Source organism: Mustela erminea, chromosome 6 (assembly GCF_009829155.1).
Source record: "Mustela erminea isolate mMusErm1 chromosome 6, mMusErm1.Pri, whole genome shotgun sequence".
Lineage (NCBI taxonomy): Eukaryota > Metazoa > Chordata > Mammalia > Carnivora > Mustelidae > Mustela > Mustela erminea.
Window position 1 is genome coordinate 75,524,038 of NC_045619.1, and position 26,636 is coordinate 75,550,673.

The 26,636-nt window shown below is 40.0% G+C and overlaps 1 protein-coding gene across 11 annotated transcripts in view; it reads right to left on the reverse strand.

The window, feature by feature from the left end:
* Nucleotides 1-24,098: 24,098 nt before the first annotated feature.
* Nucleotides 24,099-26,636, reverse strand: part of KIF21A (kinesin family member 21A) — a 151,198-nt gene continuing 148,660 nt past the window's right edge. For all 11 annotated transcript variants that reach the window (XM_032347746.1, XM_032347745.1, XM_032347744.1 and 8 more), the window contains one exon: nucleotides 24,099-25,376. In XM_032347746.1, the coding sequence (XP_032203637.1) occupies nucleotides 25,283-25,376 (94 nt within the window). In that variant the 3' untranslated portion in view covers nucleotides 24,099-25,282. The remainder of the gene's footprint in view (nucleotides 25,377-26,636) is intronic.

Below are 26,636 nucleotides of genomic sequence, written 5' to 3' on the forward strand. Positions count from 1 at the left end.
AATATGTAGAGTTACAGGGCTGGAACCCCTTTCAACTGGAATATTGGCCATGATGTATACAGCCTAGCATTGAACTAAATTGGCGGGGGCGGGGGGGGGGGGTGAGTGAGAGAGCAGGAGAGTGTGTGTGCTTTACGAATTCTCTGCTTGTTAAGTCTTCGGACAATAAAGCCTGTAAGATAACGGCTTCGTGCAGTGCTACAGGTGTGTGTCCATGACCGCTTAGCATAATACCTTCAATTTCCTGCCCAAGCCTTCCTCGATTCATAAAGCTTTTCCTGCCCTCCTCTGGAAGACCCAGATCTTTTGTTCAGGTCCCCGTGCCATCATACTCATTCTTAGTTCACCCTGACATTTAGAAGATTTATCAGCTCTAGTTTAATTCATGGTGTGACTCCATACTTTATTCGTTTCTCTAACAGCACACCAGGCAAAGGCAGAAGCCCAATAAACATTCACGTAAATCAGCTGAGTAGTATTGGTGCAGTGGCTCTGATAACTTCTAGCAGTTATTCACAAGACAATGGACAGAGTCTTTGCACCTCATTTAGTAAATACTGAAATAAATGACATTAGATTTCATTTTCTTTCACTCCTTAGCATATCTATTTTTATTTTTATGAAATGGTCTCAAGGAATTGTTCTGAAGATTAATTTCAGGAAGATTCCTACAAGGTGCCTGTCAAAGAGCAGGTGCTCAACAAAAGTGCCCTATACCGGGAGGCAGTGCTGGAAGTGGTTGAACACAAAGGCTTTAGAATTCTAATTCAAGACTGTACCCCTGAAGCAGACACGGTGTGCCGCACAGAGCCAGCACTGGGGATTTGTTCAATGAGCGAACGAATGCGTCCATGAACGAGCAAATCCAGGCTCTGCCCATTATTCCTGGGTTGCCTCCAAGTCTTTGCCAAGCTCGCTGTTCTCTGTACGTAAAACAATCTTTCCCCAAGGGTCTTCCTTGGGATTCTGTTCAAATGTCTTCGAATTGAGAGGTCTTCCCAGAACACCTAGATGAAATGGAACCCTTGCTCTCCACTTGCCCTTCTACTTTGCCCTCCGATTTCTCTCTGCCCACAACACTGTATGCTTAGCTCTTCTCCAGCTCAACTTGAGGCTCCAGGGAGCAGGAACTCTGTCTGCTTTGTTTATTTCTGTATCTCCATCCAGAAGAATGTCTGCATGAATGAATCTGGAAGGCTCTTGGCACAACTCCTCTTCTTGCCTTGTAAAGTAATGGGGTGGAAATAAATGTTCTAGATGAACCTTTGTATTATCCATTTCTCCCAGCTCTTTGCCCGTTGAATACAGCAAAGAGCCTCCTTTTTTTTAATGACTAAAATTCATCACCCGTCCTGCTCCATAAAGTTGGTAGAGGGTCTCCCCTTCACGTCCAAACTGAGAAATCTCTCCCACAGAGCTACTCTGACCTGTCCAGACGGTAGCTAAGTCCTAAAGTAGGAATGGATTTGTCTTTTCATAAAATTTTAAAATTCTATACTTGTGACGATTCTAAAAGTTGACCTGGACCAACCAATTTATTTTATAGATATGGACTATGAACACCAGAGAAGCCAAGTGACAGTCAAGATTACACGGGTAGTGGCAGAGCCAGGAAAAAAACAAAAAATAAAACACAGATTGTAGGCTCCAAATCCACACCTGTTAAGTAAATGATGGTCCTCTAACACTAAGAGGGCCTCACCAGGATTCAAATATCTACCCCTTAGTTCTGAATCCATTGTTTTTTCTACCATAACCCTGTGATCACTTCTGGGTCTTACTGAAGGCCGTGCCCATGAACCTGACCCCAGTGGAAACACAGCTTTGTCCTTCCAGCTGCTGAATCTCTCCTACAACCTAAGATGGAATTAGTGACAGCCTGAATTCATCAAGAGTATGAGTTCTTCAGAAGCAATTTTCCCCTGTCCTCTGTTGTTAAACATTTGTTCCTTGTGGTTTTATGGGACCCATAATTCTTGCCAAAGCTGAGTCCTAAGGCTACTAGACAGAGCTTCAAGAATTATGAATTTGCAGAGTCTTGAAGATAGCTACTCAATTTAACCAAGTATGGCAACTGATTTAATCAAGTAGTCACTCTGGTTTAAAAGACTCTGTAGTTCTGCGAATGTTATTTAACCTCCCTGCTCTATCTTCTGCAGGAATTTGGCTTCAAATACACCCTAATGACCATGGGCAGTCAGAATTAATCAGTTCTTCCTACTCACACCTACTTCAAGTCCAAAAAAAGAATGATAAATTTTCTTAACTGCAGTCACCAACATTATAGAGGACACCACTGCCCCCTGGTGGAAATACTAAAAACTATTTCTGAGAATGATGCAGTTAAGATGAAAATCTCCACAGGACGAGAACATTCTTCAAGTTTATCAAGCAAAAAGCTAACTCCCTAGAAACTTGCTTGTTAAAAGGTCATGGGATCTGGTGTCTGCATTATTATCCCACTTCATTTCCTCCTCCCTAATCAGTCCTCTCAACCCCTGGCTCAAACAGCCTCACGCACCTAGAATTTTTCCTCAGATGGTCTTCAGGAGAGTAACCCTGAAAGACGGAAATTTCTCAGTTCATATGGGCTTAGACAAAACATCACTGTTCCCTTTAGGACAAGGCAAAAGTTTGTAGCTGTAAAGTAAAATTAGCACACTATTAGAATTGTATGGGCACTCTAACTCACGGACTTACAAAAATCTGGCGTCGGCATAAATTTAGCCAACCTGTACCTCACCTCCTTCCTTCCTGAGAGCCTCAGGGCCTTTACTTCCTTGTGCCAGGTAGACATAAAGGGAAAAGTAGAAGAACCACTTGCACAGAAGAAGCCTCCTACAACGACTCTGATATGCTCCTTCTCTGAACTTCAAGAACTTTTTTTTTTAGGCCTGTGGATGCCGATCCTGGCTACTCTTCAGAATCATTTGGAAAGTCTGTTGTAGGTACTGCCCAAGACAGATTGCGGGCACTATCCATACTTATCGAATAGGGATTTCAGAGAATGGAGAATCAAACTTTTCATGAGTGAGTGAAGTCACTAAATAAACTTCAAATTTTTGAGAACAGATGTCTTTTGTATTTCTTACATAACTGACGCTAAAAATTAACTCCCTTTTTTCTTCCCTAATTGCCACTACTGTCACTCCTACACCTACATCCCCTGTGCCTGGACTGTTGCAGTGGGCATGGTGCGCGTTACAGAACAGATACATTTCCCATCCTTCTTCTCCTCGACTTTCAGAGTGGTATTTCTAGACACCAGTCAGAACTTCTTACTCCCCAGCATATAATATTTTGCTGGCTCTTTCACTAGACATGATAAAAGTCTAGTTTCCCCACCTGACATGCAAAAGCCCTCAAGCCCTAGGAGCTTGATTCAGCTCAAGCTCTGAGTAAATTTAATCGTCAACTAATAAATCATCAATGTATCATTTAATTGTATCACAATTATATTTTGCTGTTTAATTATAACTGTCACATGACCCTCTGACAGGGTAAATTGATTTTGTTTATAAACCTATACTACTCTAAAAAGGAACTGTTATGAATCAAAATAAATATTTTTGAGCATTCAACATCAAATAATCATATTTCTATCACTACTACTAATAATAATAATGAAGTTTGCCCTCTCAGTTTCTTAAATACAGGGAGACATAATGCATTTATATTTATTTATTTATATATATATATATATATTTTTTTTTTTTAAAGACTTTATTCATTTATTTATTTGACAGAGAGAAATCACAAGTAGATGGAGAGGCAGGCAGAGAGAGAGAGAGAGAGAGAGGGAAGCAGGCTCCCTGCTGAGCAGAGAGCCCGATGCGGGACTCGATCCCAGGACCCCGAGATCATGACCTGAGCCGAAGGCAGCGGCCTAACCCACTGAGCCACCCAGGCGCCCTATATATATATATTTATATTGACATATAATTGCATACATGTGTGCTCATTATTAAAAAGATAAATTCTGTTTTTCATCCCTTAGGTAATTAGTCTTTGGCAGTAAGGTATATTGTAATAATTAAAAAGTGGATCAAGAAAAGTTTAACAGGGGCGCCTGGGTGGCTCAGTGGGTTAAAGCCTCTGCCTTCGGCTCAGGTCATGATCCCAGGGTCATGGGATCGAGCCCCACATCGGGCTGTCTGCTCAGCAGGGAGCCTTACTTCCCTTCCTCTCTCTCTGCCTGCCTCTCTGCCTACTTGTGATCTCTGTCTGTCAAATAAATAAATAAAATCTTAAAAAAAAAAAAAAGAAAGAAAAATTTAATAGCCCCCTCTCCCTTGGGGCAGGGTGGGGGGAAGATCCTAGAGGCAGGCAGAAAGCACAGTTGTTTTTCTCCATCCACAACTGGAATATTTCTCTGTTCTCCCTATTCCTAAAATAACTTCAATAATAAATCTTATAATTTCCACTTTCTATGATACATCTAGATTTCAGTTACAAAGAAGAAAAAATGGAAATAGGAAAGAAGGAAGAATATTTATATATGCCCAAGTAATGGACTTTGAAGTACAAAGCTGTCTGTTTAATTAAAAAACAAAACAAAATCATGTATGGCACGCACTTGCTGTCCCTCTGCACAAGCACCTGTGCGGTAGGGCCGCTATTCTCTCTACAATGGTACAGATCCATGGACCAATGGCCCCAGTGGCCCACGTCAGAACAAACTCCCTCTGATTCCACCACCTTCTTCATGTCAAAAAGAGTAGAAAGCTTCATCTCTCATCTTTTTAGGTTAGTTTGTAAAAAAAAAAAAAATTCATAAAATATAAATTCCCATTTCTGGGCTCCTAAGTGAGGAATCTACTCCCAGAGGAGTAAATTCAAGGTCTCCACTACTTATAATTGTACTGTCTTGTTACCAGAGCCACTAGCTGGGTGTGTTGAACCCTTGAAATATGGTAAGTTCAACTGAGGAACTGTATTTTTTTTTTAGTTAATTTAAATTTAAACCAAAAAACTGATACTGAATTCAGTGGAAAACTTTTAAGTATGTTTGGAACAACTTGCATATGTGAATTTAGTTTTTCAACTGTAAGTTTTATGAAATCTAAATACACATAAAATATTCCCAGTGAAAACATAAAATCCAAATTGAAATGTGCTGTTGGTATAAATATTTGCCAGATTTTTAAAACAGCCTAAAAAAGAAATGCAATGTATCTCATTAATTTTCATAATAATTACACACTAAAACAATATTTTAGAGACACTATGCTAAGTAAAATACATTATTAAACTTAATCTTACCTATTTATTTTTACTTTTTTAATGTGACTACTAGAAAATTTTATATTACCTATGTGCCCACCTCATATTTCTAACAGACAGCATTGGCTTAGAAAGAATCTCCAAAAGATGAATGAGTTAAACCACACCTCTGTCATACTTTACCCACTTCCCCCACCTGACCCTACCCCAGAAGAACCCAGATCTGTGCAACTGGCCTCAGTTTCCCATCAGCATCAGAGTTCTCCTGAGGCATGTTTACACGTACAATTAAGGTCCTTATCGAATATAAGTAGCAGGGCTACAACACAGGAAAGAATAAGATGTCTCAAGTAAAAAAAGTAGCTCTGAGGAAGGATCTCTTGCCCTTATTTCGCTACAGATAGAATAAGGCAATGCCTACATACCTTAGTGGCAGAATTTTATGGGTAAATATTTGGTACTCTCAAATGTTAATATAAGTGTTAATATAAATTCTCTAATGTACAAACCATATACAAATCCTAAATTAATAATAAAGTCTGTCCTATATACAGAGATGCCATGTTATCCCCTCTAGTCATTTTATGTCATGATCTTTATTCAGCAACAAAACACCTGCATTCTGTACTGTCTTTATTTGTTTTTTAAGATTTTATTTATTTATTTTTGAAAGAGAGAGCCAGAGAGAGTGCACACGAGCAGGGGGGAGGGCAGAGGAAGAGGGACAAGGAGACTCCCTGCTGAGCAGGGAGCCTGAGGACTCAGAGCTCAATCCCAGGATTCTGGGATCGTGACCAGGGCCCAAGGCAGTGCTGAACAGATTGAACCACCCAAGCGCCCCTCTTTACTATCTTTAAAAACAGAAAAACTATAAAATAGATATAACTGGGGGGCGCCTGGGTGGCTCAGTGGGTTAAATCCTCTGCCTTCGGCTCAGGTCATGATCCCAGGGTCCTGGGATCAAGCTCCTAATCGGGCTCTCTGCTCAGCAGGGAGCCTGCTTCACCCTCTCTCTCTGCCTGCCTCTCTGTCTACTTGTGATCTCTGTCAAATAAATAAATAAAATCTTTAAAAAAAAATAGATATAATTGGTAGATTTTGCCAAGAGACTATTTGATTTTGTTAAAAAGAAAATTGATAAGAATATGTATTTCTGTGCTAGATGTCTCTCAAGGGTATCAAATTTCACAGGTGAATGTCGAGTACATTTTCTGGATAATGTTAATCAAATTATGTCACTCATAATTTCCTTGCATGTTGACATTTTAATATTCTGATGACTTCATAGATCAAGGTTTCACTGCTTTAGATATTGAATAGTCTCCTTGTTAAAATAAGCTGAGACTGTAAGCTAACAAATCATTTTTAAAGTGTGGTTTAGTGAGAGTATTTTCATTATTGCCCAGTGGCATAGATATCATATGACTTTGCATTAATATCCTCACTGGTGCAAATTATAGTGGGAAATCTTGTAAAAGCAGGTGTTCTCAACTCAGCTCCCACAGATCTGAAGGTCATGACCTGGGCCTCCGGTGGCTAAGTCTCTAAGACAGAAAACTGAGAACCCTCATTTCCCAGATCTATCAACAAAAGTTCCCTGATGTGATTTCCCGCTTCTCTCAGGTAATCTGAGTTCTATCCTTGGTTCTAGCCACACTATCCTCTAGCCCAGAGTTCAACAAAATTTCTGATCATGATCCACTGTAAGAAATACCTTTCACAGGGAGCCTGGGTGGCTCAGTCAGTTGAGTGTCTGCCTTGGGCTAGGGTCATGATCCTGGAGTCCTGGGAGCGAGTCCCAAGATCGAGTCCCGTGTTGGGTCTGCTTCTCCCTCCCTGTCACCCCACTCTTATGCTCGCTCTCTCTCTCTCTCGCTCTCTCTCTCTTAAATAAATAAAGTCTTAAAAAAAAATAAAAGAAATAGCTTTCACATATCACCTCTACCCAGACACAAACACACACATACATCATACTTTATTTAAAAAAAAAAAAATTACCTTTACCAAGAAAGATGCCCTCTGGTGTTTTCTCTACTCGTATATGGTATACAGTTTCTTAAAAAAAAAAAAAAAAAACTTTCAAGCCACTGAAATGACTGCAGAACCCACTAAATGTTGGAATCCACTGTTTGAAAACCCCAGCTCTAGATTCTTCTAGACTATCCCAATAACCAAGAGAACTTCTGAACATAGGAGTAAGATAGCTGTCCAAAGAATACTGTTTAAAAATACCTTGTTTACTATTTGATACTATTATTAATCTTGTCAACCAATTAAATATGAAAATTTACATTAATCTCATGACAGGATGTGTATTTTTCAGATATATTTGAAAATTTAAGTGAGTTCTTGCTTAAACTGCAAAAAAAAAAAAAGAGAGAGAAATTAATCATAAAGTTTGGAAAGGAAAGACCACAAACCTATAATTTTTATTAAAAGTGTTCACTAAGGATTTTTAGTGTTCCTCTATAGTATTTAGCTTACCCTTAGTTTAAAGACACTGCTTTAAAAATCTATCATTCTCATTTGGATCATATTAAATAAGATGATTAGATTTAACGATCTATATGACCTTCTTTTTTTTTTTTAACATTTTATTTATTTATTTGAGAAAGAGAGAAAGTACACAAGCAGGGGAGGGCCAGAAGGAAAAGCAGACTCCCTGCTGAGCAGAGACCTCAAAAGGCGACTTGATCCCAGGGCCCTGAGATCATGACCTAGGCTGAAGACAGACGCTCAACCTACTGAACCACACTATTGCCCTTAGAGCTATATGAACTTTAAAAAGCCCAATAACATATAAGTGAAGTAAGTCAGTCAGAGAAAGACAAATACCATATGACTTCACTCCTATGCGGAATTTAAGAAATAAAGCAAACGAACAAAGAGAAAGGGGAAAGAAGAAGAGAGAGAGAGAGAAAGAAAACAGAAGAGAAACCAAGCACAGATATGTTAACTATACTGGAATTAAAATGAAAAAAAACAGTAAAAATGTTTAAAAATCCAATAGCATAATAAACTCATTTGAAAACAATATTCAAAATCAAACTCCTAGACAATATTTGCAGGAAGGTTTAATAATCTTGAGGCCAAAGCACACTACGATTATCATTATAGAAGATTTTGCATCGAATTTAGACCTTGTAGCCACTTGTTTGGAAGGAAGTCCAATTACTTTTTACAGCATTAATAACTACCTACTGTAGTTGCAAAATAGTAAAGTAGTGCAATTATGAGAAAAGTAATAAAATCAATTGAAAATACCAATTGCAGCCTGTTCCGCCACGGCTTGTTTTCCTTAAATGTCCATTACCTCCTATCAGGTGGACCGTGGAGAAAGGTGACAGTGTAACAAGGAATTGATGTTGGTCCACACATATATTTTACAGTTAATTTCCCACAATGAAAAACAGACTATACCAATATGTGAAGGCATATATGAACTGCACACTCTTCAGCCATGCCTTCCTTTGGTGTAAATAGTGGCTGATTTTCTGGCTTCAAGAATCAGAACCCTTTTCACTGGAAACCATATGAAGCTGGAGGCATTAAATATGTTACCAGGACACTCTCCATGCTATTTTTAAAACATGATGAGAAAGCTGCATTGTGAATCAGTTTTTTGTTTTTGTTTTTGTTTTTGTTTTAGTTTTGATGAAGTTGCTCTCTATTAAAAGCAAAAGCACTGAAGTTCACACCTCTTAAAAGAGGAGTCAAGAGTGCCAGAGTATAATGTTGCAAATGTTTGATTAAGGGTAATGCTGGGAGCAATGCTTAAAAAAAAAAAAGGTCCTTGGGCTTCTGTTGGCTACTAGGATTATAAGTATTATAATTGTGTTCATTATTGCTTTGGTTACAAAGCCCCATAAGTTTAAAGTAGTCTGTCTCGCCCTTCAGTCCTATTGTTTTCACTGTGCAATTTTGTAGAACGTCAAAAAATGCATATGGCCACTAAAAACCAAAAACAAAGACAAAAATTACGAGTATTGGCAAAGATGTGGAGGAAAGGGAATGTTGCACACCATTGGTAAGGGTGTAAAATGGTGCAGCCCCTATGGAATGTAGTAAGGAGGTTCCTCAACACATTCGAAATGGTGCTAGCATACGATCGAACAATTCCTGTTCTGGGTGGAATGGGTGAAGCAGACCGAACAAAAGCACTCATCTGAAAAAACAGATGCACCCCTCTGTTCAATGCAGTGTTATTTACAATAGCCACAATATGGAAGTAGCCTAAGTGTCTGCTGATAGACGAATGGAAAGAGAAGATGTGGGACACACACACACACACACACACACACACACAGTGGAATATTACTCAGCTATTAAAAAGAATGATATCTTGCCATTTGTGACAACAGGGATGGACCTAGAGGGTATTATGCTAAATGAAATAAATGAGGTAAGGAAGACAAATACCCTATCATTTCACTTACATATAGAATCTAAAACACAAAACAAGCAAAACAGAAATAGACTCATAAATACAGAGAACAAATTGGTGGCTGCCACAGGGGAGAGAGGTAGAGGGATAGGTGAGATAGGTGAAGGAAATCAAGAGGTACAGATTTCCAGTTATAAAATAAATAAGACATGAGGATGTAACTTAAAGTATAGGCAATATAGCCAATAATACTGTGATAACTATATACGGTAACAGATGGTAACTAGACTTGAACATTTCCTAATGGATATAAATGTCAAATCACTATGTTGTAAACCTGAAACTAATATAATATTATATGTCTATATATAATATATAGACATATAAGTCTATATAATATTATATGTCAATACAAATATTTTATAGAATTGACATCTTGTAAGTGTGGACATTTTTAGGCAAAATTACATGGATTTACATTGTTAAAATTACATACTGATTTTTTTAAATCTTAGTTACTTGTTTATTTTTAATCTTTCAGTCCTTACAGATCTACCATATAACTTCTCCAGATCATCTTTTTTTAAATCCATTTTCTATCCCCTATTATTTAGCAAAGTATATGATATCCAAAATTTTTTTTAATTTTATTTTTTTGTTTAAGACAGAGCAAGAGAGAGAGAGCACTAGCAGGGTGGGGAGGGGCAGAGGGAGAAGCAGGCTGCCCACCGAGCAAGGATCCAAATGTGGGACTCAATCCTAGGACCCTGGGATCATGACATGGGCCGAAGGCAGACGCTTAACTGACTGAGCCACCCACACACCCCTGATCTCCAAAACTTAAAGAATTTCAGATTGAATATATACTTCATCACGTGGTGAGACTTGCATCTGGTGGTTACTTTTTCTGTACTGTTTCATCATTAACCATTCTACTTTATAATATAGGAAACTATTTTGGCACTAATTAGTAGCACACGAGCCACCTGTGAGAATATTAGTTCTTCTTCACTGTCACTGTAAAGTGTATTAACAGCACTGCTAAAATAATATTCGCTGACTTATGGAAATTCCATTAAAATCCTTGATGATTAACTGTTGACAGTCCCATTGCCAACCTTACCTAGTGCTCCTTATGTTGTGCAAGCCATGAGTTTGACAAAGGAAACATTTTTTCTAAAATGAAGATTTCAAATGTTGACACCTCTTTTATAGCCACAGTCCGTAATGTTACAAGAACATTTCCTTTCTGGCTTTTTAATTTCTTATAGTACATGAGCAAACAGGAAAACATCTTTTTCATGATCCTTGCATCCTGCAGTTATCATTTTCTTGATATTTGACATCATCATCCTCTCCTTGAGGCTTCTCAAAACAAAACTAAATTTAATGGAATAGAAGAAATTAATTCATTTGAAGTTCTTCCCATCATTGCACTAATAACTTCTACTATAGAAGATAAGGTTATTTTTTTCTTCTTTACTGTTTGGCTTATCATGTTTTGAAATCATTTATGCAATTCTTTGCAAATACGACTTTTTCCTTATTGTATTTTTAAACAGAAGTATAGTGTTTAAACCTCCCCTTTATGTGAAGAAGTATGAAATATCTGACAACTTTATCAGCATGTTTCTGAGTAAAATATTCAATTAATCTTGATGCTTTCATTACTTCAATAAAAAAAAATCTCGCTGGCTGATTAGGCTAATAGCTAACTGGCCACTTGTGAGTAAAGTAATGAAGCCCAATTTCAAATATTTAATAGAACATTATCAACATTTTCCCTCATTTTTTGACATTTTAAATCTGCCCTCTTGTAAAACTATCTACTAGATATGACTTTGGGTTTCCTGCGGGTATCTCAGACTCTTCATATCCAAAAGAAAACCCATACTCTTCTCCCAAAATGAGTTCAGTCTTTCATCCAACAAATATTTATTGAGCTCCAATTATGTGGCAGGCATTGGGTTAAATCTGGAAGATACAGGGTGAACAAGATCAGGTAGATCTTTCTCTCAAAAAAGCTGGAAATCAAGAAGGGAAGGTACACGAATCAAATAAACATAATAGGTAAATACAAACTCACATAAGTTATGTGAAGAAAGGGGTACAGTTCCTTGTTATAAAGGAATTTGTTCTGCCTTCAGGAATCATGAGTTCCTAATGAATTCAAGCATGAAATAAAATTTGGTGGCTAGACTGGAATTAATGGAGCAAACGGAGGACACACCATGTGCAAAGATTTGGTGTCTGGAGACCTTGTCATTGAGAGCCCCAAATCCCTTGGTCGTTGTCTAGAGAATCATGGAAATCCGCTTAACTATTCTAAGCAGAATTTGACCAAGCAAAATCCTATTTGGAAAACATCACTCTGGAGAGCAGTCTGGAGGGGTGGTCAGAGAAGGAGAAACCAAAGAGCAGGATATGCAGAAATGTGGGTCCGAGAGACGAGGGTGGGTCGCAGCAGCAGAGACAGAAGAACGTTGGGGTATGAGGGACAGGCTGCAAGAGCAGAAGGGACACACGAGGGAGAAGTTTCTACTGGACCCACTCTGCAAATTCCTTCAAACTGTCTCTTAATTAACTCTAAATTCAGATGTATGAAGACCTCTCTACTGGATAGTACTCTTTCAGTTAGGGTGTTTTGAAGGGCTAGGAAAGAAACCCCTGCTCAAACACGTATTTATCAATCAATCAATCAATCAATCAATAAGAGTATTTCTCATCTCACACAATGTGGGAGGGGGCGGGGATCCCCAGGTTTGGGCAGGCCTGAGGTCAGCCTACTCTGACATTCGTAACACCGAAGTCATTCCAAAGTCTAATTCCCTCGGGCTCAGAGGAGGCTCCCAGCACAGGTGAAGCATTAGTCTTGTTAAATGGCACCAGCAGGAGTGTGCAGAGAGCTTCTGCAGTCCTGGCATCTTAGTCCTTCCCCTCAACAGACCCAGGAACCAGGTCAGCAGTCCTTACCTATACCCATGACCATTGCCAGGGGAATGCCTGGTTTTGCGTGGTCTAACCCAGGTTCCTGAACTACTACAAAAAGTAGAATCCACTTAGGCCTGTGCTTCTTGAAGTGTGGGCCCTTCACCAGCAGCATCAGTGTCTTCTGTGAACTTGTTAGAAATGCAGATTCTTTTACATCAGAAACTCTGCGGGTGGGACCAGCAATCTGTGCCTTAATAAGCGCTCCAGGTGATTCGGATCGGTGCATGCTAAAGCAGCAGCTACCGTGGGCTCAGACTAACCAGGACAAGTCCTGAGGTTTCCCTGAATCACCTGGTGTCTGCAGGATGACATGAACTCCTGAGTTAGAGTTTGAGGAAAACGTGTCTATCCTAGAGTCTGCCCAGTTTGAGACGACCTCTCCCCTCTAAGTTAGGCTGTACTTAAAAATTTTTTTTGACTTAATAAAACAAACTTTTCAGGACACTGAGAGACCAGCCAAGTAGTTTTCAAGTGCCCATGATTCTTTATCAAATCCAATGTACAACAATTTCTAGATATTACATTTTTTTTTTCCTAGCTGAAGGTGGGAATGATGAATTATTCAAATGAGCTGTCATGATAACTGTTGCTCACACAGTGATGGGGGCAGTTGGCTATTTCTCACCCTACCCCATAGCTAGCCCCTACATGGACCAGAACTTGTTCCAGTAAACAGAGAGGCTCGGCCTGTGAAACACTTTCCGTAAAGCAGAAACAACATGCTCAAGGAGAAATCCAGTTACAACTTTTGGTTTACTTGGGATACAAAAGGAAAAGATTTTCCTGACCTATTTATGGAAAACTGAATATCAACTACTGCATACAAGCAACAATACTAAATAAAGGCCCTTAGGCAAGAGATGGTAAATGCATTTATTCTCAAACTCCACAGCTAGTCATCTAGGAAAGGACACAGTGATCTTGACGTGCTTTGCTTAAAGAAAATAGTCAAAATGTATTAATAATCCATGAGGTGTAAAAACATTTATTATTGAAGGACCTAGAATCTCAGACCCCGTCTGGAGATTTTTCTGTGAGTCTCTCATTGGAATATGAAATAGAGAACGCTACTTGAATCAGAGAGATGCTTAAAGTGAATTTATCAGGAAAAGGAAAACGGTCTATAGTTATTTGTTCTCTGTTACTGACATCTGTCTCAATTCCAGAGAGTAGAAACTGTTTCCAAGAGACCATCATTTGTTTGGGGCTATGATCTCATTTTTAAGTAGGGGTTCTTAGCTGCAAATCATCACAACCAACTCTGCCAGTTAAACATAAAAGGGACGAACTGGAGATTATTAGGTAATGTGTATAATTCCCAGGGGAGTCAGAGAAGGTTTGGAGGCTGTGCAACCAGGAACAATGTCCAGAATCATACTTCACAACTGGTTGCTTCTCTCTCTAGTGGGCACAAACCCCATGCCTTGTACCATTGACACTGATTCTCAAACCTCTTCTACCACTTCCTTGGAAAATGGCATCAGCCCCCACTACCTCCAGCACAGGGATTCAGGGAGGTGCCAACTTTTCCGGGTACTAGTTTCCAATTAAAAGTCTGTTGCTAGTGGCTCTAAGGGGCCAAGTCTAAGTCATAAAGGGAGGTTAAGAGGAATGAGTCACTGGCAGGTATCTAAAGTGAGAAGGAATTCATAAGGTGGGAATATGCTAACACAGAAAATTGTTCAAAGGTACCAAGAAATCAAAAAAAAAAAAAAAAAAGAAAGAAAATAGCCACTAAATCCAGACTTAGGATGCTTTGTATGTTTGCACTCTGCTTTCCTTTTACTTTTTGCCATCAGTTATGGGTAGAACAGGCAAATAAGCACAGCAGTGACACACTGTCCAAGTGCACATTGTAGACTTCGTACCATCTTAGTGGATGGAAATGACAGAGAGCAAGCCCCATGACAGTGCTGTGCCCAGTGCTGCCAGGCTTCCCCACTGGACCCAGGACAACATAAGAAAATCTCTGTAACAGCAAAATTCTTAACAGAGATCTCAATTATTCATAAAATAATGGGTTATTAGTCCTAGAAAAATATGTTAATACATCATCTTGTCCAAATCCTTCCATTTAAATAAGTTGACTACATTTTATCACATTTATTTATTTTTAAAAAGGCACATCTGACAGAAAACATTGTGGCACCTAAAATTTGGAAATATAATGAAAAATTACATGAAGCTGAGTTTCCTGAGCAAAAAATATTTTTTATAAAGATTTTATTTATTTGTTTGACAGACAGAGATCACAAGTAGGCAGAGAGACAGGCAGATTGCGGGGGTGGGGGGAAGCAGGCTCCCTGCCGAGCAGAGTGCCTGATCCCAGGACCCTGGGATCATGATCTGAGCTGAAGGCAGAGGCTTAACCCACTGAGCCATCTAGGCACCCCACAAACAATATTTTTAAGGGAAGAAATTCACTTGTTTTTTTCTTTTTTAGAGAGAGAGAATGGGGTGGGGGGAGGGACAGAGAAAGAGGAAGAGAGAATTTTAAGCAGGCTCCATGTCCAGTGTGAAACCCAATGTGAGGCTTTATCTCACAACCCCAAGATCATGACCTGAGCCAAAATCAAGAGTCAGACACTTACCTGATTGAGCCACACAGGCGCCCCCAAAATTATTTTTAAATTGAATTTACTTAATGTAAGGGCCTACTTAGAGCGAGATTCCATCTTGGATTAAACAGTCATTTTGTTGTTTATGCAGTAAAACTTAAACTGATCCTGCCCACCCCCAATCCCCCGCCCTGGGGACTTACTAAAAAGCAAGCCCAGGAAACCAGTCCCAGGTAACAAAGCCCAAATACAAGGGTGCGTCAGGCCAGGTGGAGGTATCCAATCAGTGGGGGCACATACTGTCTCCCTAGCTACCAAGGAGTGTGGGTCCCACCCTTTGGGCGCCAATTCTGACCAAGGTGATAGGCTAGTTCAAATGTCTACTATAGGGTAAATTATAATTCAATTGGTCACTTATGTGTGACCTAACATGACTGTGCATCTTTCTCTGTGTGTTACAATCTCATCGGCCACCTGTGCGTGGCCAGGCCCAACCACACGGCCTTTGCCCTTAAAAGCTAGTCTGTAAGGCAGAGAGAAGTCGCCTCTTTGCAAGAGAAGGCCCTGGCCGGTCAGTTTGATTCCTGATGCTTGGCTCTAAATAAAGCTTTGCTTGACCTTTGCTTTGTATCAGTCTCGCTCCTTTAACCACGGACCCATTATTGGGGGACCTTACATTAATAAGAAATGTATTAACCTTGAGCAATGGAGATCGAATAGTTAACCACCAGGGCAGGCTGCTACTAGGTCACAGAAACCCTTGCTCAAATTAGAAAAACTGTCTTCCTAAATATATATTTTGCTTCCATATGCTGAATATGATCATGGTATTCTTATATTCTTAAGAACAAATGATTTACTGCCCTCTACCCTAAATGTGTTGTAACATATATGTAAATTTATGTCTAAAAGTGAATGTTATCTTTTGGGGTTGTGCAGTACACAGCACACATAACTATGCATGACAGCCCTGACAGCAACCCCTTTCTGCAGAAAATCTTTTCTAGAGCATATTTTGTAAAATCGTCAAGTACATGGCTATATATGCCATCCAGAGAGACTGCTTTAACAAAAGATCTTAAAGTTCAGTGGCTCAGAAAAAAGAAAGCTATCTTTCTCTTATGTAACAGTCTCAAGTAGGGTTTAGCAAATTACACTCTTTGGGCCAAATTCAACGCCCAACCTGTTTTGCATTGGTCCTCAAGTTAGGAAAGGTTCTTAGAAATTTAAATGGTTGTTTAAAAAAAGAAAGAATGTCTGACAGGGACAATATGTGGCCTGAAAAGCCTGAAATATTATTTCTTTCTTTTTTTTTTTAATATTTTATTTATTTATTTTAGACAGAGAGTGAGAGCATGAGAGGGGAGAAGGTCAGAGGGAGAAGCAGACTCCCCCCAGCTGGGAGCCCGATGTGGGACTCGATCCCGGGACTCCAGGATCATGACCCGAGCTGAAGGCAGCTGCTCAACCAACTGAGCCACCCAGGTGCCCTGAAATATTATTTCTTTAACAAAAAGATTTGCCAACCCCTGGCATAAAGGCTAATCGTGGTCCAAGCCAGGAGCGAAGCTCTGTGCAACAAAGCCATCAAGGACCCAGGTTCCTTCTATCATGTTGTTCTACCATCACTCACCCAGGGTGTTGACTTCATCTGCACAGTCCAGGTGGGCTCATCATCACGTCCACATCCTAGTCGGTGGAAAGGGGAAAGCCAAAGTGAAGGCCGAGCACTTCTATTTTTTAAAAATCTCAAGTACATCACTTTCCTTTAGATCACAAGACAGACCCATAGCATATTGTCATGGAGAACTGCAAGATCAGGTGGGAAATGTAATCCGTGGCCGGGCAGCTGCGTGCTCAGCCAAAATCCTCAGGTTTTTATTACTAGAGTAAGAGGGGAGTGACTGGGACTAGGAGAAATTAGAAATCTGAGCCACATATACTGCCCAGATCTCCTTGGTTGGTGCTGAGCTATTTCAAAAGGTTAAGATCTTCCCATCTTGCCCACAGCGCGTGTCAGAATAATTGCCGTGGAGCAATTTTCCACGGTGGGGATTCCTGATAACAATCAACACAGCTTTCTCCTCTCTCTCTCTCTCTCTCTCTCTCTCACTCTCACACACACACACACACACACACACGCACACACAAACACAGATGAGCAAAGGGGAGGGGAAAAGTAGGAGACAAAGGCCTAGGAAAAGGAGACAGGAACAGGATGGGATAAAGCCCTGGTCAGGTAAGAAGGTAGGTGTGTATCAGGATCTTCCAGTTAACGGCCAAAGTAGCTAAAAATTACACAGTCCTCAGCTGCTTCCTGTCTTTCCTGAGGCTGGGGAAGACAACCCTAGTTGCCTGGCAGCAGACTACTAAATACAAAAACCGTCTCCTTGTCTAATCTGAGGTAATAAACAGCAGTCAGTATCCAGATTTGCGCAGGTGAATCCAGGTCTTGCGGACCTGGGGCTTCCCATCATTCTGTGTTTATTCCTTGGGTATTTTTTAGTGATGGTGTTTCATGTTTACAACAGGTGAAGACGCACAAAACAGCCTCTCAGATACTCTGCTTCTGTTCTCAAGTAAAACACCAGGCAACTCTGAAAGCCTGAAAAGCCCGTCTGTCTAACGGGGTTTTTCAGAGACAGGAAAACTGGGATTCCCCCCAAGAAAGAGCAACCTCGGTGAATGCCCGAGGCACCAGGAGGCACTAAATCTTCCAGGCCTTGCACACCTGGGGCAGCTCAGACAATAGCTCCTGAGGAGATTCCGTTAAAACATAAAGCCTCTCGGCAACCAAAAAGTATTGTTTTCAAAGTAAAAACAATGACATAGCTTAAGGAGAAAAGGGTATGGTCATTTTTGAGAATTCGTGTCCAGAAAAAAAAAATTAATAAATGGATAAAATAAAACACCAATCACGAAGTAAAAGAGTCTATCTTTTAGAATTCAGTAGCAAAGACAGAAACCACTGGAACTCCTTTAAGCAGAAAAGGATTTCAGAGCCAGAAGCGGCTGCTTACAAAATTGTGAGTAGTGCTAGATCCCCAGCCCCCACCCCAGAACCAGCCCACCCAGTTTGGCCTCTGCCACAGTCCGGAACCTAAGGCACCGAATGGGGGATCTCCTTGCCCCGACTGCAGACGCCAGAAACCACCTCAGCCGGAGGCAGCAAAGATAGTGCCCCATGCCTTGCCCCTCCACACCCATAGTTCACACCTGAGGCTGGGGCCCCCTCACAGCTGCCACTGGAAAATAAGGGTTTCTAGGACTCGGCTGCAGAAACACCAATTCCTCCTCACTCCACTCGTGCCTGGGTTCACATGCTTGGTGGGAGCCACGCTAAATGTGGAGCCCAAGCTAAAAGAAAGTCTGAGAAATGTGGATATTGCTTTTCCCAAATCCAACATACACAAAAAATACTAAAAGGGGTTTGAAGTCCTATTATCAGCCACAAATGATACAGTGCACATTTGTCACTGGTTTCGTCTGTCTGGCAAAAATCCCCCACGATAGTGTACTTCACAAATTCTAGGATGCACACTGCTTTCCACAATTAAATATCACTGAAATCAGATGCTCACAGGCTTCTCAGATGCCCCCCATTTCAGAGACGCCTAAAGGGGAAAGTAGATGCTCAGTAAAGGCTGGTTATTACAATCACTCACCTCATTCAAAAGAGGGGAGATTAAACGCAGTTGTGACATTTTGTAAGGGCCTATTCAGCCAAAGTGGCCCCACCCTGGTTGAACTGCCATTTTGTTGTAAAACTTGAATTGACCCTTAAATTCCCCCACCCCCTAGGGGAACCTATTTAAGAATAAGTCCCAGATGGGGCACCTGGGTGGCTCAGTGGTTTAAGCCGCTGCCTTCGGCTCAGGTCAGGATCTCAGGGTCCTGGGATCGAGTTCCACATCGGGCTCTCTGCTCGGCGGGGAGCCTGCTTCCCTCTCATTCTTTCTGCCTGCCTCTCTGCCTACTTGTGATCTCTGTCAAATAAATAAATAAAATCTTTTTAAAAAATTTAAAAAAACAAACAAGTCCAGCTAACAAAGACCAAATACAAGGGTGGGTCAGGCCAGGTGGAGGTATTCAATCAGTGGGGGCACATACTGTCTCCTAGCTACCAAGGAGTATGGGCCCCGCTCTTTGGGCACCTTTTGGGCGCCAATTCTGACCAAAGTGTTAGGCTGGTTCAAATGTCTACTATAGGGTAAATTGTAATTCAATAGGTCACTTATTTGTGACCTAACATGCCTATGCAGCTTTCTCTGTGTGTTACAATTTCATTGGCCACCTGTGCCAGGCCCAACCACATGGCCTTTGTTCTATAAAAGCTAGTCTGTGAAACAGATAGAGGTCGCCCTCTCCTGTAAGAGGTGTGGCCCTGAACGCTCGGTCTGATTCTTGATGCTTGGCGCAGAATAAAGCTTTGCTTGACCTTTGCTTTATATCAGTCTCACTCCTTTAATCATGGACCCATTTTGGGGGGGACCTAACAATTTTACAATTGGTTTAGCATCTCATTATGGTTAGAAAATAGGAGGGATGACTCATTTTTGTACCATGATGCTCATAGAGAGCAGTCTGTACATTTTATATCTGTGATTTGCAAATACCAACTCCCAGTAATCAGTATCCGTGCAGTAACTGGTAAATCAAATCCTAACTTGGCAATAATACAACCTGTTCTGAGGCTAAAAAGAGAAGTTGAACTGATTTTGAAGTAAGGCACAGCACTGCTTAGGAAAAATTACAAAAACAAAATTACAAACAATTTTACAAAACAAAATTAAAAGAGCACAGAACAATGGGTTACATGTTGATGACTTTAAGTTTTTATAGAAGATTCCATATCAGCTTGGAAATAAACAAATGTGGACATAATTAATATGCAAAGCATTGTCATTACTCTTTAGGTAAAATACAAAGGTTTGGATGTGAAAGAAGAAATGTTATCTTCCAAAAGCAGAAGACATCATTCTCAGAGGACACAGCATATATTTAATACACAGTGAGGAGTAATACATTTTTAAATTTTAGAAGCACTATTTTAACTGTTTTAAGAGTTCTGATTGGGGTGCCTGAGGCTCAGCCAGTTAAGCGTCAGACTCTTGATCCCAGCTCAGGTGTTGACTTCCAGTTGTGAGTTCAAGCCCAACATTGGGCTCCAATGGGTGTGGAGCCCACTTAGGAAAAAAAAAAAAAAGGAGTCACTGTAAACCTTTCTGGATGGGATCTTTAGAGATGAACAGTATTTTTTTTTTTTACTGGTTGGCAAACTAGCCTCCATACAAGGAGAGCAAGGAGAGACAGAAGAGGAAGGCCCCTCCACGTTGGTTGGTGGCAGGTTTGTTTAATAACCAAGGGGATTTATTATGAGGCTTCTGTCCTGGGGCCATGAGGCAAGTAGATCTCCAAACCTGCCTGCCAGAACCTTTAAAGTTTACACAGAGGCCTTACTGGGTTCGGTCTCCAATACCATATAGATAGTCTCAACAACACATTACTCCCTCAATGGTACATCCTGGAAACAGAAAAATAGCTCTCGCTATGAGATCATGGGCAGAACATACATTCCTAGGGCTGGGGAGCTGGTGAACAACCTCAGGGTGTCCGGATTGCCCGGATTGCCTGGACCCAGCTCCTGGTCAACTGGAGGTCACGTCCTCTCAGTGACTTCCCCCAGCATCTTTTATTATTATTATTATTATTAGTTTTATACACTTATTTTTATTTATTTATTTACTTTTTATTTATTTTCAGTATAACAGTATTCATTATTTTTGCACCACACCCAGTGCTCCATGTAACCTGTGCCCTCTCTAATACCCACCATCTGGTTCCCCCAACCTCCCACCCCCTGTCCCTTCAAAACCCTCAGGTTGTTTTTCAGAGTCCATACTGTCTCATGGCTCACCTTCTCTTCCAATTTCCCTCAACTCCCTTCTCCTCTCCATCTCCCCATGTCCTCCATGTTATTTGTTACGCTCCACAGATAAGTGAAACCATATGATACTTGACTCTCTCTGCTTGGCTTATTTCACTCAGCATTATCTCTTCCAGTACCGTCCATGTTGCTACAAAAGTTGGGTATTCATCCTTTCTGATGGAGGCATAATACTCCAGAGTGTATATGGACCACATCTTCCTTATCCATTCATCCGTTGAAGGGCATCTTGGTTCTTTCCACAGTTTGGCGACCATGGCCATTGCTGCTATAAACATTGGGGTACAGATGGCCCTTCTTTTCACTACATCTGTATCTTTGGGGTAAATACCCAGGAGTGCAATTGCAGGGTCATAGGGAAGTTCTATTTTTAATTTCTTGAGGAATCTCCACACTGTTCTCCAAAGAGGCTGCACCAACTTGCATTCCCACCAACAGTGGAAGAGGGTTCCCCTTTCTCCACATCCCCTCCAACACATGTTGTTTCCTGTCTTGCTAATTTTGGCCATTCTAACTGCTGTAAGGTGATATCTCAATGTGGTTTTAATTTGAATCTCCCTGATGGCTAGTGATGATGAACATTTTTTCATGTGTCTGATAGCCATTTGTATGTCTTCATTGGAGAAGTGTCTGTTCATATCTTCTGCCCATTTTTTGATATGATTATCTGTTTTGTGTGTGTTGAGTTTGAAGAGTTTTTTATAGATCCTGGATATCAACCTTTTGTCTGTACTGTCATTTGCAAATATCTTCTCCCATTCCGTGGGTTGCCTCTTTGTTTTATTGACTGTGTCCTTTGCTGTGCAGAAGCTTTTGATTTTGATGAAGTCTCAAAAGTTTATTTGCGCTTTTGTTTCCTTTGCCTTTGGAGACATATCTTGAAAGAAGTTGCTGTGGCTGATATCAAAAAGATTACTGCCTATGTTCTCCTCTAGGATTCTGATGGATTCCTGTCTCACGTTGATGTCTTTTATCTATTTTGAGCTTATCTTTGTGTACAATGTAAGAGAATGGTCGAGTTCAATTCTTCTACATATAGCTGTCCAATTTCCCCATCACCATTTATTGAAGAGACTGTCTTTTTTCCACTGTATATTTTAAAATGTAAGTCTTTAAAGAGGACTGCCTCTTTTACATACCCATTTGAATTATTTACATCAGATCAGCTCTAGCTGAGCCTTCAGCCTTTTAAAAAGTTAGAGACACTGGGCTTTGTGTTCTGTGCAAGCAGAGCTCAGGACGGTGTTAACAGACCTCTGATTGGATTCACAGTCTGGGTCAGATGCTTCCAATGAGGGTGAAGACTCCCAGATCTTTCCAGAGCACTAACCAGATCTTCCCAGAGCACTGACCAATCCATAACCTAAGTGCTGGATTTATTCTCTCTCTCCACTCAGAGGGCAAGTGTAAACTCAGGGTTTTTACCTTTTTTGTACCTGGTACCTGGCCTTGGGCATGCTCAAGAAACATTTATCAAATAAATTAATTATCAAATGAGTGGCTGAGCAATAGTCCTGTGAAAAGAAACACTCCAGGAGTACTGAAATTCAAAATTGCCATAAAAATGTCTCTCTGGGGCGCCTGGTTGGCTCAGTGGGTTAAGCTGCTGCTTCGGCTCAGGTCATGATCTCAGGGTCCTGGGATCAAGCCCCGAGTTGGGCTCTCTGCTCAGCAAGGAGCCTGCTTCCCTCTCTCTCTCTCTCTCTGCCTGCCTGTCTACTTGTGATCTCTGTCAAATAAACAAAATCTTTAAAAAAAAGAAGTCTCTCGGGTCTTGTCATAGTATTTTCCTCCAGGAAAGGAGGCAAAATTAAAAACAGCTAAATTCCTCTTTACAGGAAAATCCCTTCTTTAAAATTAAAGAAATACATATTTCATTGTGAAATAAAGCACACATAAAGTAAGAGGAATTATGAACTTAGGACCAGGTGGAGAACTAGAACATTCCTAGTGATGAGGAAACAGAAGGCTGGCTGTGGACATAATAACAGCTAACATCCTGCAACCTTCCTCCACCCCCACTCCTGGGTGGGACATATTGTGACATTGTTTAGGAATCTCCCAACTATCTTAATGTTAAATCCTTGCTAGAGAAAATGACAAGGCCTTGACAATGTCAAGGCCTCAAGGCATCCAGTATCTTGTAAGTCCTCTTTAGCATATGAAAGTTCTTTTGAAACCTCCCTTTTTCCTTACCTCCCCCAACTCCATCCTACAAAACCTGCCACCCCTCACAACCCTGGGGCAGCAGCTCTTTCTGCCCCTGGGTCCTGTCCCCATGCTTTAATAAACCACTATTCTGCACCAAAGATGAGTCAAGAATTCTTTCTTGGTTGGGCGCCTGGGTGGCTCAGTGGGTTAAGCCGCTGCCTTCGGCTCAGGTCATGATCTCAGGGTCCTGGGATCGAGTCCCGCATTGGGCTCTCTGCTCAGCAGGGAGCCTGCTTCCTCCTCTTTCTCTCTCTCTGCCTGCCTCTCTGCCTACTTGTGATCTCTCTCTGTCAAATAAATAAAATTAAAAAAAATCTTTAAAAAAAAAAAAAAGAATTCTTTCTTGGTCATCGGCTCTGGACCCATCCCACTGAACCTCATCTATATTCAAAAACCTCATTACTAGGACCCAGAAGCATGGCCACACCTCCTCTACACTCTAAACTCACCACCTCCCAACATCTGTCAATCACCACCCCTCTATTCTTCTGTAACCAAGGTCTCTATTGTCCTAACATTTGTAGGGATAATTTTTGTTTTACCACCTATGTGCAAATGCATAAATTACAGGTTTCATTTAATTCCCTAAGTGAGTTTCTTTGGTTCATCAAGATTAGGTTATGATTCAAACTACTCAAGAGTATTTCATGTCTAGTGAGCAAAAAAGGGAATGTATATGAAGTGCTGGATAACAAAAAAAAAAACTTTCCTTATATCACACACAGATAAAGCTTAACAAACATTAGTCATTTTCATACAATTAGAAAAACAACAAGAGAATGAAAACAATTGAGAGCAACACATTTATTGAAGCAGTCGCTAAGCTTTCATTTACAAGCAAATGTACTCAGGGGAAAAAAATCACAAGACAATATATTCAAATGTTATACAATCTACATAAAAATTAAACTTGCAGAATTTACAAATTAATATTCTGAGCAGACAGATAAATCATACATCCTTTTGCAAAATCCAATCTACAGCAGTTAAAAATTCATACAGTTACAATGTAAGACATTCTCTTTTTACAATCTACTTATTTACATAGCTTTTCCCACGGCAAATGATATAGTTCTTATCATAACTACCAAGGTTTGCAAACATAGTATATTTAAAATATATTTAGCAGCATATAAAAAAATTAGATAAAAGGGAAGGAAATACTACTATTAAATAAAAATGAAATTAAGAGGTGATAATAGAAACAACTCCATAGGAAAATAGATCAAAATATATTTCTGTTAGGACATCAAAAATGTTTCCCATGACAGAATGTATGCACAGCACTAATAAAACAGTTTGACAGCATTTTAGTCCTGAGCACAGAATATAGCACAGCTGTAAAACTTTGGTCAATACAAGTAAACATCAACATTTAACATAAACTGTTTAACACTCTTTGTTAATAGATGAAGGTCAATTCCACCTTAGGAAAAATCATCAATAATATTCTCCTATCTTATTTTTTTCCCATTCTATTAAAAGAACTTTGGAATTTAGAAAGCTTCTATAGACTGATATAAATACCAGACAAATGGACCACAATTTGACTAACATTCCCAATATGTTTAAATATATAAATCATCTGAACAGACTATACGATGAGTTACCAATGGCTTGCATTGTATTCCAGGTGTTTTCTGACTCTCACAAAAGCAGGTATCTTTTAATTCAAATAATTTTAAGGTGTTTTTTATAGCCAGGCACGAAAATCCAGCCACAATAAAAGAGTGAATCAAGCAGTATACCAATTGAAGGATATATACGTATTGGCAGATATTAAAATTAAGCACATAGGCTAGTACACAATTTTATTAGAATACCATTTATATTCAGCAGTTGGATCCAGATATATTTTCCAGTTAATCCCATTCATAAGATTTTGCTTAATAAATACAGGGCACCATTTCATAACGAACATACAGACTATTATCACAGTATTCTGTTTATGACTATCTTCATTCATGTTTAATTACTGGCAATATCTTCCCCCAGATCTCCTAGGTCAGAAATCTGGCCATCTTGCGAACTGCGAGCCTTCCAAATTCTCACAGTTCGATCACTACAAAACAAATTAAAAACGAACATGTGAAAAGAGGCAGAAAGACAAAGAAATAGCTCTTAGCATTATTTACTGTGAAAACATTTTCTGAAGAGGACTTCAATAGATGTAAGCAAAAATATACATCTAATCAAACAGATAATATACATATATCAAACAGATACCCTTAATAATGATATTAAAAATAGTTCATATTGTCAAGGGCTTACTATATGGCAGGCACTGTTACTAAGTGCCCTTTAAATAGAAATACATTCAATTCTCTTTAACTACCATAGAGATAGATAATGCTATTTTCCCTTTGTATGGATGAGCAAAGTGAGATCAAAGAGGTTAATGACTTGCTCAGTATCACAAAATATGTGATAGAACCAAGATTTCAACCTAGGCAGTCCGGTTCTTTGGCTCCATCTCTTAATCACTACACTGAATCTGCACTCATTATTTCAAAAAACAGCACATGAAACATTGTCGATCAGAGATCTTCAGGCACAAAAGCCCACAGTAAGGTTATAGTGAGGCTTCTGGGAAGGGAAGAGATCGGGGCAGGGGTTCCAGGGAGTTGGTGAGTCTGGCAACAAGTCAGGAAGAGTTACGCTCGGGTGAAATCAGCCTAAGCCCCCAGGAAAAGCACTGGGCTGCTGAGAAGTGAACTGATACTCCACTAGAATGGAACACGAAGATTTAAAGTGTTTCTGAGAAAACTTGTTTTTGTTCACCCAGCATGTGGGTACTGGGGAGTGGTTATTAAACCATCATATTTCTTACTGTGTCTCTCATAGCTTTAAGGGAGTGTTACTTTTCTCCAATTATCTAATAAACTCAAAGCCAGGAGTTTCCATAGAATTTCATAGCTAAAAGGCACTTTTTATGCAGTCCATTTCAAGGATAGAGTTTAGTTACGTGTCCAGTGTAACATACTAAAGGGCAGAGGTGAGTCTAGAATCTAGGCTTTTTAGTCTCTAACCAGTAATCTCTGTTGTCCCTAAGAGCTCCTATCACAAGCAAACAAGAAAGCTTTTTTTCTTTTTTTTGTATCTATATGAGATGACAGATGTTAACTAAACTTATTGTGGTAATCATTTCACAATATATGTAAGTCAAATCATTATGCTGTGTATCTGTAACTTCCACAATACTATCTGTCAATTATATCTCAGTAAAACTGGGGAAAAGTAGTAATCTTCTCCCCAACCCGCACAGCATATGGACACTGATAACAGCAAGGGGATATGTTCATTCATCCACCTGCTCGTCTAC